The 14152-nt window shown below is 43.4% G+C and overlaps 2 protein-coding genes across 2 annotated transcripts; one reads left to right on the forward strand and one right to left on the reverse strand.

Annotated features, from left to right (window-relative positions):
* Positions 1–2868: 2868 nt before the first annotated feature.
* gpr27 (G protein-coupled receptor 27) lies at positions 2869–6163 on the forward strand. Its single transcript, XM_037099724.1, has one exon. The coding sequence runs from the start codon at positions 3785–3787 to the stop codon at positions 4898–4900; it is 1116 nt and encodes a 371-aa protein (XP_036955619.1). The 5' UTR covers positions 2869–3784; the 3' UTR covers positions 4901–6163.
* Positions 6164–11757: 5594 nt separating this feature from the next.
* Positions 11758–13857, reverse strand: prok2 (prokineticin 2). Its single transcript, XM_037101892.1, has 3 exons — positions 13762–13857; positions 12203–12328; positions 11758–11920 (listed from the first exon to the last, which is right to left on the reverse strand). Exons 1-3 carry the CDS (start codon positions 13831–13833, stop codon positions 11795–11797), a joined length of 324 nt encoding a protein of 107 aa, XP_036957787.1. The 5' UTR covers positions 13834–13857; the 3' UTR covers positions 11758–11794.
* Positions 13858–14152: the final 295 nt, after the last annotated feature.

The following is a 14152-nucleotide window of genomic DNA, read 5'->3' on the forward strand; positions in this document are numbered from 1 at the left end:
TCTTCCTAATGACAATAAATGCATCTGCACCAAAAATCACACAACACTATCGTAGGATAAACACTTTACTGTTTGTTTGTTGTCAAGCTCATAATACATATTTACATTTATCAGACTGTTTGTCCAAAGTGACTTGCAGTAATTCATACGTGATTTTCTTTTTCCTTTCACTGTGAAATGGCTTTTTTAATCATGTGTGATGTGCCCAGCTCCATCCAGCAAGACAATCATCAGAAGATCCTCAACATGTTTAGATACTGGATTTTTTTTTTTTTTTTGCCCTGTACCATAACCAGCAAGGCAACGCTGCAACTCTTTAACAAATGTTCAACTGTAACCGCCAAAGAGAAGCTCGCCTGGGTCACAGTGTCCCAAGAGGTGGACCGTTGATGAATTATTTATGTCATTTAATGGGACTGCTTCCTGTCTCATTAGCAATGAGACAGTTCTTTTCTGGAGGAATACAATCTCAGCAGGCACGACTGTACTCAGCATGTGGGGCAGTAGCTATATTAGGAACCGGGGTGAAGAGAGGGAAAGACTGGATTTGCAAAAAAGGTACGAATTTTCCTTTTTGATTTTCCTGCCGGCCACATTATGAGCAAAAAACTTCACTAGCTGAGGACCAAGGCCCCTTGTATAGCCATTTGTAAATAGACATATGTTGAATATGTCTATAAAAACTGCACTGTTCCCACTGAGAAACTATATTTTTCTACCTCTACCTCAATACAGCCAAGAGGTGCAACAAATACTAAGCAAGAGAGAGTGAAACCTACGTGTGCAGACCAGGAAATGGGCAGATTTTTTTTTTCCTCTCGAAGTGATACATCATCTTATTACACTATCTTCAGTTTGGTGAAACCGCAAACTCCCCAACAAGACAGTTATTGGTGGAGTCCCATCCTGAGGGAGAAACTGTATGTCTGTGCAAAGTCAAGGTTTAGTAAGCCAAGCAATGCTCCCATTAAAGGAAAGGGAAGTGTGCATACTTCAATGACACAATTTCCTTAGATTTTAATGCTTGTGTTATAGTGTTCTTTAGAGGCGTAGCACTGTCAGTAACTGCTAGATCCTTACCGCCTCTAATCTAACACCAAAACATGACCGTTTCTTTATGAAATGATGTTTTCATGAGTAAGAAATGAATGTATCCTCGCTTTTTTTGTTTTGTTCCCATCAACATTGGTGCACCAACCGATCCTGAAAACAAATGTGTATCTAATTTCAGTGCAATAATTTAAACCTATACCAGCTCATTTAATAGTTGGAACCATTTGACAGAACTGGTGGAGTGACTGGGATCTGCCTGAACAACCTACTTTAATTATTCCTCTGGATTCCAGCGTGGTGGCAGGTTCATATATAGAAACCTGGCCAGGCTTGAAATAGGAAAAATGTTCCAAGGCATTAAGCTGAACTCAGGCATGCCCAGTGTGGATGCTGCTGAGTTGAAGGCTCATGTTTGACTGTTAATTCTCTCGAAAAAGGCTAATATTTGTCTGTAACACAGCACAGAGGGGTTTTCATGTCTGGCATGCTCGTGATGCTCCTCGCAGCCGGCTGCAGGGGGAGCTGGTGAACCACTGCAGCAGCAGCAGGTGCAGCCTGCTCACATGATGGCAACTGTAGTTCAAAATACACATGATCTGTCAGGGTGCAAGAGTTTATTACTGACAGACCTCTAACATATACATATAATATATCCTACATGATTTGATACTGACTCTTCTTCACCCTGAAAAGTCATATTGCTGTCAGGACATGCTCTCCAAGGAGACCCATTCATGTTCCTCTGGGTTCAGGGTGCAGGAGGTCTCCTCGGCTCAGCCGCCGTGTCACATCCTCTGCCATTTTTCCTCCCAAAGACATGGAACAAAGCCGTCCTTGTCAGCCCTACTTTTCCTCCGCAGAGCCATCTTCTGAGGCTTCTCTCTGCACACAACTGCTGGATTATGCAACTGTTTACCTTGCCTGAACTCGCACTGCTCGCACCGACTGAGCCGTCCTCCTCCAGTCGCTCTGATCAGCTGGAGCTCAGTGATACATTTCATCGTGGACGGTGACTGTGTGTGCTGACTCTCAGCTGCTCAGTGTACCGTGTGTGTGTGTGTGTGTGTGTGTGTGTGTGTGTGTGTGTGTGTGTGTGTGTGTGTGTGTGTGTGTGCAGTCGGTCAGAACAGTTGAGGACAGGATTAAGAGATCTGACTGTATCTGAATCTTGGTCGTAGTCTCTTTTGCTTAAAGGATCATTGTGTTGTTTTTTTTTTAAATTTACATTCATTTTATACATTTTATTGTACTATTGCCTCATATAAAAGACATATTTTGGTGAAGGGTTCATCAGCGTTGAGCCCGAAGAGCACAAAGTGAACGCACATGTATGTTCAGGATGTAAGCCAGTCAGAAATTAAACATCAAAATGGGATGAAAACAGAACTCCTGTCCTTCAATATGCATTAAATATTAACCTTACAGTATATAACAGTGTATTAAAGGCCAACCCTGTGTTTATTTTGCACAGCCTATAAGAGGTCAGATAAAAGCATAAGTGAGTGTGGAATACTGGACATGAGTCATAGTAACATATGCATGTAGACACAGTGACTCTGACCACAATCAGTGTGACTGTAAAGAGGCAAAGTCATGATTTTATTATACAGCCCTGTTTTATTTGATTCTAGTCTTTCAGTCAGCCCAGTGTATTTAGGAAATGTTCAGACAGAAGCTTACTGTTGTTTGTGTGTGTGAAAATGAACTCTGGCACAATCCTCCTTATATATATATATATATATATATATATATATATATATATATATATATATATATATATATATATATATATATATATATATATATATATAAAAGCATCACCAACCTATATATATGTATATGTTCATGATATTTTCCTAAATATTTAATGTCCTGCACATGAGCGAGGCTAAACGAGGACCCCTCTGTCACTCTGCCCTCATCTGCGTGTCATCAGACTCGCTTCCTATAGACTGCGTTAGAGACGTGGACCAGCAGATGAGACTCCAGGCTGATCCCAGGCCTGCTCACATCGCGCGAGCGGACGTGCGTCGCATAGGCTAGAGACGCTGCCGTGCGAGCAGAGACCCGCACAGGCGCTCCCACCTCTGCGCGCCTCAGAGCCCGCACTTGGCTCCAGACATGATCGCCCTTTTTCTGTGCTCTATATAGGTGAGGTGTCTGGGTTTTTATTTTTTTTTATTTATTTTTTTTAGCTGCTGCTGAGGCTCCTGGATGCGTAATCGCGCCATGCTTCCGCTCAGCCCCGTCTGTTTTTTTCCCTCCTCAAGACGATCGGGAGACCTCCGCCATCGGTGCGGAATTGAGATGCGTTTTGTGAGCCGCTCCGTCTGCTGAGATGGTGGGCTGCCTCCGCCCGGCAGAGAAGGGGGCGACGGACAGGGATGCTTCCGGCACCGGACACTCGTGAGATGAAGGACAAGAAGAGGAAGAAGAAACGCTGAATGCCTTTTTGGGTTTGTTTGTTTGTTTGTTTGTTTTTTCGGTGGGGATCGCGGCGCACCGTCGGGATGGACGCGAGCCGACGTTGAACGGATGCTTCTGGGTGGAATTTGCTCCTGAGTGGTTTTTGTATTAAAAGAGGAGGGGGCGGCGGGGTCGTCTTGATTTCTTTTTTTCTTTCTTTCTTTCTTTTTTCGGTGTGCTTTTCCCTCCCCCCATTCAGCCCCGGCAGGATACTAGCGCTCGTCGATGAATTGATGTGGGGATACACACGACCTCGGCTGCGCAGATGGCGAACACCAGTGAGTTTGGGGGGAGCAGCCCGTCCTTACAGAACTATGCGTCCGCGGCCTCTGCGGTCAAGCTGGCCTCCCTGGGTCTGATCATGGGCATCAGCCTGCTGGGCAACGCGTCGCTGTCGCTGCTGCTGCTGAAGGACAGCTCGCTGCACAAGGCTCCCTACTTCTTCCTCCTGGACCTGTGCCTGGCGGACGTGGTGCGCTCCGCCGTCTGCTTCCCCTTCGTGATGGCATCGATCGGCGGCGGCTCCGCCTGGCCGTACAGCGCGCTCAGCTGCAAGATCGTCGCCTTCATGTCGGTGCTCTTCTGCTTCCACGTCGCCTTCCTGCTCTTCTGCGTCAGCGTCACCCGCTACATGGCGATCGCCCACCACAGGTTCTATTACAAGCGGATGAACCTGTGTACGTGCATGGCGGTGATCTGCATGGTGTGGACCCTCTCCGTGGCCATGGCGTTCCCGCCGGTGTTCGACGTGGGCACCTACAAGTTCATCCGCGAGGAGGAGCAGTGCACCTTCGAGCACCGCTACGTGAAGGCGAACGACACCCTGGGCTTCATGCTGATGCTGGCCGTCATCGTGGGGACCACCCATGTGGTTTACGTCAAGATGCTGTGCTTCGTTTACGACCACCGCAAGATGAAGCCGGCCCAGCTGGTCCCGGCCATCAGCCAGAACTGGACCTTCCACGGCCCCGGAGCCACGGGGCAGGCCGCCGCCAACTGGATCGCCGGCTTCGGCCGCGGACCCACCCCGCCTACGCTGGTGGGCATCCGGCAGGCTTCTCACCTCGGCAACAGGAGGCTGCTGGTGCTGGACGAGTTCAAGATGGAGAAGCGGATCGGCAAGATGTACTACATGATCACGCTGACCTTCCTGGTCTTGTGGGCTCCGTACATAAGCGCCTGCTACCTGAGAATATTCGTGCGGGGGGCCCCGATCCCGCAGCTCTACCTGACCGCCGCGGTGTGGATGAGCTTCGCCCAGGCGGGAGCGAACCCCATCATCAGCTTCATGTTCAACAAGGAGCTCCGGGTGCGCCTCAGAGCCTGTTTCCCCTGCTGCCTGGGCACACAGACACCCATGGAGCCATACTGTGTCATCTGAAGCCTGACACACTGCCAAAGACACATCACACGTTGCTCCAGAATGTACACAGACGTTGCGGCGGCGTGGAGCGCGTCACTTTTTAATTTGGTGTGGTGCGGTGTGGATCCGACTATATTTTGCCCATCAGAATCAGAACCAGACTAATTAAAGCAACCGAGGGTAGACGTGTCACAGTCCACATGCCACCCTCTGATTCTCACCTCTGCATGTACTGTAGGTGACATTCACTCCAAATACAGGGCAGGACAGTCAGGTGTCATGTCATCAGGGGACAGTTTTTTAAAGGTGCACTATGTAGTTTTGGGAGAAGAAATGGAAATCAGAAGAGAAAGATTTTATTTTCATGTTTAAACAAACAAGCTCTCTTTCTGTCATGACAGAATGAACAGGCTGACCTTAAAGAACATCGCGGTCCCCTGCTGTTTTGCTTTGTTTATATTTGGCGGACCCCGCCACCTTTTCTAGCTTCAAATACTTACTGTCCTCCGAGGACAGCTTGTTTACTCGGTTGTGGAAAAGATACATGTTTCTGAGTTTTGTATCATTGCCTCATTAACACTTGATTATGATCCTTAGTTTGAATTTCTTCTCCAAAGCTACATATTGTCCCTTTAACGCCCCCCATCGAGTCCAACAACCTTTTTTTTTGTTTGGTTCGACTGCAGCGTTGCACCTGAATGTCACTTTGGCTATTTGTTTGTATATTTAGAAAAAATGACATCCCAGCACGCCCGCTTGAGGTCGTTTTGCCTTTTGCAAAAGAAAAAAAAACCTGACAGCTGGAACACAGCAGGACTAATTTTATCAGCCGACTGGCGTCAGTTTTTTCTCCAGCGTCCGTGACACGCTCGGTTTCTAATCGTTTGGATACCACAAATGAGACTCAGATCTCTCAAATATATTTTTAATGAGGACGTCACGTTTGTAAATACTGTAAAGCCCCCCTCTCCCTCTTTCCTCTGGCTGTTTTTTTTTTTTTTTAAACCAAATAAGCTGTATATTTCATAATCTCTTTAGGACTCTCTGTGTTGAAAAAAGGTGTTGAAACTCACTTTAAAGGTATTTTGCAAAATTCTTCTGGTTTTTTTTTCATGGGTCTGCTGCGTTGTGAATCGGGTCGATCTACGTTTCCCTGCAGGATATACAGACATCTTTCTTTTTCTATATGGACATCGGGACTCTGAAAATATCATTTGGTGCTTTGGAAAGGATGTTTGCATTGTTTGTATTTCTTAGCAAATAAATGAGAAATGGATGATATGTCGCTTGGACTGTGTAATCTGTTTTTAACACGGTGCTTGGCTCTGCTCTTGAGCTCATCTCAGGTTGTGTGTCTCAGTTTGATTTCCTTTTGTTGGAATGTTCGCCTGCGCTCATCCTGTCTTGTGTGTTCTGGTCAGTGTTTTCTCATCAACAGGTGAGAGAGTGTTGCATTAATCCACGGATATTAAACGTTGAGGGTGGCAGACATGTTGAAAGATTTTCCAGTTGAGAAAAAGTAAGTGCTGTACTCAGTTTATACACAAATTGGCCGCCAAACCAGTGTTTCTATAGTGGATTCACGCTTGTCAGGGCCATAGCCACACTGATGTCACATCATTGGTATTTATCATTGAACTTTAAGGCACTCAAGAAGTTTGCCATTACACTTGAATAACATTGAGGAACTCACAAGAGACTGATTGAAAGCAGAATGGTCAAAATTGAAGCAGCAGAAGCTGGAATATGTTGATTTTAATCTTTGGGTGGATCGAGCACTAAATCCTACATTTCCCATCAAGCAGATCTAAAATGCTGACCTCTTCCAAACTCCACAACTCCAGATTGTAATGTCTGGTTTGAGTAACAATTTATAAAAACCATCATTAATAAATTTTAAGTTTAAAGTTAATTAAACTTTAACGGAATGCTTTGTAAGTCATTTATTAAGCTATAGTTTATTGTTAAATTTGATCTGATGTTTGTAATAGTTATAAAGGTTGAATAGATACTGTGAAGTTCATCTATAAAGACATTTGGATGGTCATTATAAAGTTGCAGCAGCTGTTTGTAAACCTGTTGGATGGTTACTTTAAGGTGTTTCCCCACTTTGTGTTTGAGAGTCTCAAACCATGATCACCCCGATGACATCATCAGGGTGATCTCAGACCATAAATTAGTTTCCAGAGTCTGAATAGGACTTCTTGTGTCAAGTAAATTGAACTCTATGCTGTCTGCTGATGGCGGAGAGTTACATATGTTGCTCACTATCAGACTAAGGGATGGGTGATCTGATGGGTTCAGATTTCCTGGTAAATCATAAGACTGTGATATTCAGTGTTCCCTTGCTTCTGTTTCCAAACTTCCCATAACCCCACTGGCCATGCGATGTAAACAAACCAGCAGAGTTATAAAGCCAGCTAGATGACTATGCCGACTGGAAAAAATACTTGCTGTGGCCCGTACTTCGGGTGACGTATTGTAAATAATGAAACTTGAGTTATTGTCACCAACCTGCCAGATGAGGAGCTTGTGCCAAAAAATAACTATCATCAGTGTCACGCTGTGTTATAATGGTCCAAATGGTGAAATGAATAGGTTTTTTCAAGCCTGGCTATGTCTATACGGCACTTCAGAACTCAGCAAAAGACAGTGGAGAGATATCTGGGAGACATTTTTCAACATTTACGTTGGAGCACCATGTGTGGTGGAGCCCCAAAGTCCTCTCCACAATCCCATTTTATTATTGTCTGTCATTGTGAGATATGGTATCTTACATTCACAATGGTGGAGGAAAGACATGATGCACCAAGTTCCTCGGGACAAACATTTTTTCTTATAAATTTATTTTACAATTCATACTGTAGTGAATGTTATGTACCTAAGGGAAGCCTGTATTTTATATTTCTGCATATTTCTTGTATGTTTTTTTTTTTTAGAATTATCATCACCTATCAATTATGATTAACTTTGATTAACTTTATTAAACACGAATATTAAATAGTCCTCAGGTTTTATCTTCATAGAGGCTTAAGGTCCAATAAGCAGAATATGTATTGTGCATAACCTCACACATACGTATTGTTTTAGTCACAGAAAAAAAAGGTAGAAAGAAAAATAAAATAAAAATTAGGGGGCTGGTTAAAATAGTTTTTTGACATCTCTTATTTAGTCCACAGCAGTGGGTGTTTACGTAACTCCTTCAAAATAAGATGCAGAATACTGGAAATGAAAAAAAGAATGTTGTTGGCACGATTTTCACAAACAAAAAATAACTTTGTGATTTAATATTTCATGCACGAAAGGGTTAAATAGATCGTGATATCATTTTCGTCCAGATCGCCCATCCCTAATTTAGACCGTCAAATACAGTCAAATATAAATAACTGTAAAATGAAAGATCTAAATGTGTTTTCAAGATATAGAATTAGATTGCACTGAAGGGGAATAATGATCTCAGTATTAATAAAATCCATGGCGCCGGCTCCTTTTCTTGCTCTTTGATTCTGACAGTCTGACACCGAACCTTAATTGTTAGTTCTCACCAGTGTTTCATACCAGTGGAAAAACTTTCTGCTGTTAAACTGATTATCGCTGTTTGAAATACAGTATGTCAGCATCATAGAGCCATGTGACAACATGTCACAAAAAAATACAATGTAGCCTGCTTGAAGATGCTGAGTTAGGAGGTAAGAGGGCTGATTTTTCCCTTTACAAGAGTTCACTTCAAACAGAGCATGTAGTAAACAGTGCATTAGGTTTGTTTCAATAGACTGTTAGCCAGTTAATCAAACCACCATCCCCTCCTCCCTCTGCAGGCCAGTAGCAGGTTATTGATTGATCTAATTGCCGCTGCATTCATTGACATTGGCCTTGATTACACCAAACCGCAGCTTTCAAAAGAAAAGGCCGAGCGGCTGTCTCCGTACACGCTTTAATCACTGGGATTTAGCGAGTTCGTTCTCTGAGCTCCGGCCCCTCCGTCACTCCGATCTGCTACACAACACTGAGCTCCTCAAAGCACTCTGCGCCCCCGGTGCATCCATAACCATTAGCATCACAACATGCCCGCTTGTTCCTGACAGCTGGCCGCGCTCTGCTACAAGCGTGCCGAGGCTTCGCGGTGCAACTGCAGGAGGCTCCTCACCTGCACGTGCAAATGCAGGTCGGGTATTTTTGGCTCATCGTGCTGTCTTCGGGGCGCGTAGGCTCCGATGTGATGCTGGGGGAATGTGACTCTCGCTTTGCTGGGCGTTTACAGCTGGTTCTTTCATTGACCTTTTCGATCTCTCTAACTGCTGAGCTACTCTGATGACCTGTGTAGGCCCCGCTGGGTTTTCCTGACATCCGGCTTGGACAGCTAGAAAAGCAGCTTTTTTAGAACTGTATCTGATGAGGTTAAGAGGAGTCAGGTATCCAGAGAGTTTCTAAGGAATCAAATTCAAAAGACTCTCATCGATTTCATTTCAAATTTAAAAGTGTTCTCCACTGATGCAGCAGAATCAGAGATATCATTTTTTTTCATAGCAAGAATTCTTCTTCCTTGTTCCTTGTGCCTACGTTACCCACAATGCAGGTCCAATTGCTGACAGTTTGGTTGAAGATTCAAGTGTGTTGTGCTAGTAGCAGCTAATGCAGCCTCGAGCCATTAGCGAGAGGTCTGGTAAGCTTACTCCTTCTTACTCCTTCCTTAATATAGTTTCATTTTTGTAGTCTTCAGCTTCAGCTGACTCAAGTGACATCACTCAAGGTGATTTATCAGACTTTACACAGTTTCCTCACGAGTCATAAAAGGCTTTATACACTTCTTTCACATGCACAGTGGTGGCAGGGTTGCCAGATTATCATACGTGGGAGAACAAATGATGTGAATGTGCAGTTTTCCAGACTAGTATTGAAAAAAACATTTTCTGCTGCGTTCAAAATAACTCAAATTGAATGCGGAATAATTAGAAAGTTCATGCTCCACTACAGCCATGCTCATAAAAAATGATGCTCGTCACCAGAGCATGATTGGTTGACAAGATGTTATGTTACAATGAGGATCCATAATCCATAATTGCTATCGTGACTGTCCTGATACTCGCTATCAATGTCAGGACGTGAATTTAAAATAAAACAGCATAAACTCAAGTCAGCCAGTATTGTAAGCACAAAATGGTCAGATTATCATGTATTATGGCTTTTTTTGGCATCACTGATCATGCGACATAAACAGGACAAAACCATTGTACCGATGCCATAGTTATGGTGCATCAGGCAACGCTGAGTGGTTACAATCAAAGGAGTTTCCCTTCAAGGCAGCAACTAATGATTGTTTCAATTATTCATTAAACTGCTGATTATGTTGTCAATAAAATGATTAATCAGTTATTATATAAAATGCCAAAAAAAACTATGAAAATCTTCCTACAGTCCTAGGTGACGTCTTCAGATTGCTCGGTCAGAACCTGGAGGATCTCAGCTACAAAACAGTGTCAGCGGAGGGTACACATAGTCTTCATCAGCAGAGTTTGCTCTCATGCTGTGGAGCTCCAGATGTCAAGTTACTATCCCATCCAACAAAAAAGGCTGGAACAGGCTAATGTTTGATACGTATGCTTAAAAATGAATTAGATGGGTCAACCCAGTCGCTCAGCTGGTGGACCATGTGCCCTTTGTGGAGAGGCTGCGTCCTCACTGCAGCAGTCCAGGGTTCGAATCCAGCCTGTGACATTCTGCTGCATCTCATCCCCCTCTCTCATATCCCATCTCTCTGACCTGCCCTGTATAACAAAGCCTAGGAATATGAATGAAATGAAAACGTACTTATAATTGCGCGATAGTTTTCCCTAATCTAACTGACTAATTAATTTAGTTGCTTCTGCTCTTATTTTTCGTTGATGTCTTACTATCTCAATTTTAAGATGCCTGATGGTTTGTGTCTAATTTGATATTCACATTTCATGTTTTGCATGTTGTCAGAGTGGATTAGAACAAGTCTCGTCTGAAGTCACTGAGATGTTCCCGGTTTCTGTTCCTGGTTACTCTTGTTGTTCTTTGATGTGCTCTCGCCGGCTTCCATTATCTGGGGCACTGCCTCGTCACGGATCACTCCTCTGAGGACTTTAAGGCTGTTTTGAATGCTCCCCTGTTTGGAGCCACAGAAGACCGGCATCCATTTCTAAAGAATGAGAGTGATGTGAGTCATTGCTTTACACAGTGGACAAATCTAATTTTAGCTTTGAGCCCTGAATAAATTGCTGTGAATCAGAGCCTGACAGTGATTAATTTCATAGCTGTCTTACTGTGTCATGGTGTCATGAAGAAACCGTTGCCAAGGTGAATGTGAGGAAGAAAGGCCCTTGTCTTTTAACCCAAATTATAAATGTTCGCACAGTATTTCTTCTTGTACTTTGTGGTAAGGGAAGCATATACGTTCGGTGCGGATAATGAAAGTGTAACCTGCACTCCTCGCTCAGCATGTCATTACCAGGGAAACGTCCCCAGCGAAATAACATGTGTTTCTCCTCATGTTTCCCTAGAGGGCAGACAGAGCAGTATAAACCAGTGGAACATGGAGGATGATACTTTAAAATTAAGAATCCCCTAATTGCAAAGAAAAAAAACAGAAGAAGGCTTTTTTCTCCATGTATGTTCACTGTGTTCAGAAAATCTAATAACATGTATTTAACAAGACTGAATACATTTTCAGGGTTGTGATGTTATTTTGGGTTTCTACAAGAATGAGAATACCTAGTCTCCTCTGATTGGTCAACTCTCACAAGCCAGGATCTGAGATTTAAACCTGAAATGATGATGCATTGTTAAATATAATATATTTCTTTATTCAAAACAAATTAAAAAAAAACAAAGTGGAAACAGGCTAGTTACAGTGCAGGTAGCAAATAGTGTAACTGTAAGTGCTGGTCCTCAGAGGTAGTAGTCTGGAAACTTATATGGTGACATACATTTGGATCTGCCCTCCTCTATGGTGATACACGACAGGTTGGGCAGACAGGGGCAAGTGTGGTGGAGTCTTCTCCCAAAGAAAGGAACCTGGAAGCAGAAAGAGACACACCTGTGATGCGAGATTCAAAATTGTTTCTCTGGCCCGTTTAATGAATTCCGAGGGGGTGAAACAGACAACAGGATCAGGCGCAACCAGACTTCATTAACCAAAAGTCTTCTGCTGCATCTTTTCACCGAGAGTATGAGGCCGAGCCCGTTTACCCTGTGGCTGCACCACCGCCGCCACGACACCGCTGCGCCGAGGCAAATCAAATGACACTGTGTGACACTTCACAGCTGAGATGGGAATACCTCTGGAGAATATCTCACCGAGTGGCTCATAGGGTGACAGTCGTCTCCTTCGTGCCCCATGGGCGTGCACATACGCAGACTGCGGATCCACAAGCTGACCGCACAACACAGCCCCCCTCCACACTGAGAGTCCTTCTCACAGGCCTACACACACACACACACACACACACAAACACAATGCATATTAATTGATAGATGCACACTAATGATGTATGCAGACCAAACACTGATTATTTTGTGGACATGCATTCATTTCTGGCCAATACTGAAACCTTAATGTAATAATTCACAAAAGACAATTAATGCTACACTCTAATTAATGTAATCACTTCCTTATTAATACTATTAAAGTGTATCATTATAATACAATAAAATGAGCAGTTGGTCTAATCAAAGGAGAAATGTAATCAGCAATTAGGTATGCAATTATATAATGCACACATGTATGTAATGTTATGTAATGTCATTAAACATAATTACGTATTCATTATATCATTAACAGTCAAAGGCAGGTGGTGTGGTAGTGTGAAATGTGTTGCAGCACACACTCCGCGCCCGTGTTACTTTAACAGTATATGATGTCAATGGAAGTGTCTTTACAGCATTAGTCACATCAAACCTCGACAACACACCGGAGGACTGGCGGTGATTTATTGTCTGCAGTGTGTGGATGACAGGCTGAGTGACAGCTCTCACTCTGGATGAGATGAAGGGGAACGCAGCGAGGGGGAGCGGAGGTGATTTCATGTGACAGACGTGGATGAAAATCACTTTCTGTTTTATGGCTGCACGCTCCTCTCAGTTCACATCAGCGGCAGAGTGTGAGAGGGCTGTTCTAACGTGGGGGGGGGGGGTTTATTAGCTGGTTGCAGAGGTGATTTATGCTCGGGGAATTATGCAAATCCTGGCAGTGAAAGGGAAATGATTCAAATGACGAGTTTGTTATAAATGGTTATGAATTGATATGTATTCATGGATAAACTGTCATTTTACATTCTATTAGACGGTGATGTTGTTAGAAACCCCAAAATGGCTAATTAAAGACTCTTTATGTGGCATTCATAAAGTTCACTTTTTGTCACATTTGGAAAAAATGCATTAGATATTACATTATAGAACGATTCATTTTCAGTAAAGGATATACTATTTTTTCCCCTTTACCCCCCCAAACCTTTAAAGTGCTGCAAAATTCAAATACATTTTTATTTATTTGGAGAATTATCCCATATAGTCTCTATTCTATTTGTCTAAATAGACATGACATAAACACACATAAAGCTAATTATCTTGCAAAGTCACTTAATTGTCTTTTTAGATATATATGTCCTTGACTGTAATCTTTTCTTTTGTAAAGTTCATTTTGTGTTGAGATAAATGTCAAACACACAAACACATCATCTAACTGTAGTGTTGCAAAAATCACAGTATTCTTGATTTTATATTAATGCAATCATTTCAGACAAATATTAAGAGGTACACATTCTCAGAAAAGAGCAGTCTGAAAAGCAAGTACTTGCATATTCAGACTGTTATCCAAAAATGCCCCGTCAAGCATAAACCTGTTTGCTCCCACTTACCCCCGTGATGACAGCTGAAGATCCGTTGGACACCAGCAACAGGGAGAAGAGCAGCAGGCAGAAGGACTTCATGATGAAGGGCTGTCTTTGTGCTCCCATGCCCTCCACAGTGAAAAGTAAGGATGCTGAATCCGTCGGACTTTGCCGCATGTGCATACGTGACAGACCGCAGAGACGAGTGGCCTCCAAACTCGTGTGTCGAGGGCTGGCGGAGGTTTATAAACCCAGCCCGCCATTCAAAAACTCTGTGAGTCACTCACACCAGCCTCACCTCTCAGAGGCCACGCACAAGAAAGAGACCAAGGTAAACTTTAACATGACAATGCCCCCTGCCTTTCATTTCACAGCCACTTGTCGTTTCCAGTACGATGAATTCACTTTGTCAAACCAA

The sequence above is a fragment of the Acanthopagrus latus genome, chromosome 6 (genome assembly GCF_904848185.1).
Source record: "Acanthopagrus latus isolate v.2019 chromosome 6, fAcaLat1.1, whole genome shotgun sequence".
Classification (NCBI taxonomy): Eukaryota; Metazoa; Chordata; class Actinopteri; order Spariformes; family Sparidae; genus Acanthopagrus; species Acanthopagrus latus.

Excerpts from the sequence above, each read along its gene's own strand:
- gpr27 (XM_037099724.1), top strand. The coding sequence starts at position 3,785 with ATGGCGAACACCAGTGAGTTTGGGGGGAGCAGCCCGTCCTTACAGAAC.
- prok2 (XM_037101892.1), bottom strand. The coding sequence starts at position 13,833 with ATGAAGTCCTTCTGCCTGCTGCTCTTCTCCCTGTTGCTGGTGTCCAAC. Across the intron at positions 12,329-13,761 it reads CTTCAGCTGTCATCACGGGG|GCCTGTGAGAAGGACTCTCA; the intron begins GTAAGTGGGAGC and ends GTGTGTGTGTAG. Across the intron at positions 11,921-12,202 it reads GTCACCCTATGAGCCACTCG|GTTCCTTTCTTTGGGAGAAG; the intron begins GTGAGATATTCT and ends TTCTGCTTCCAG.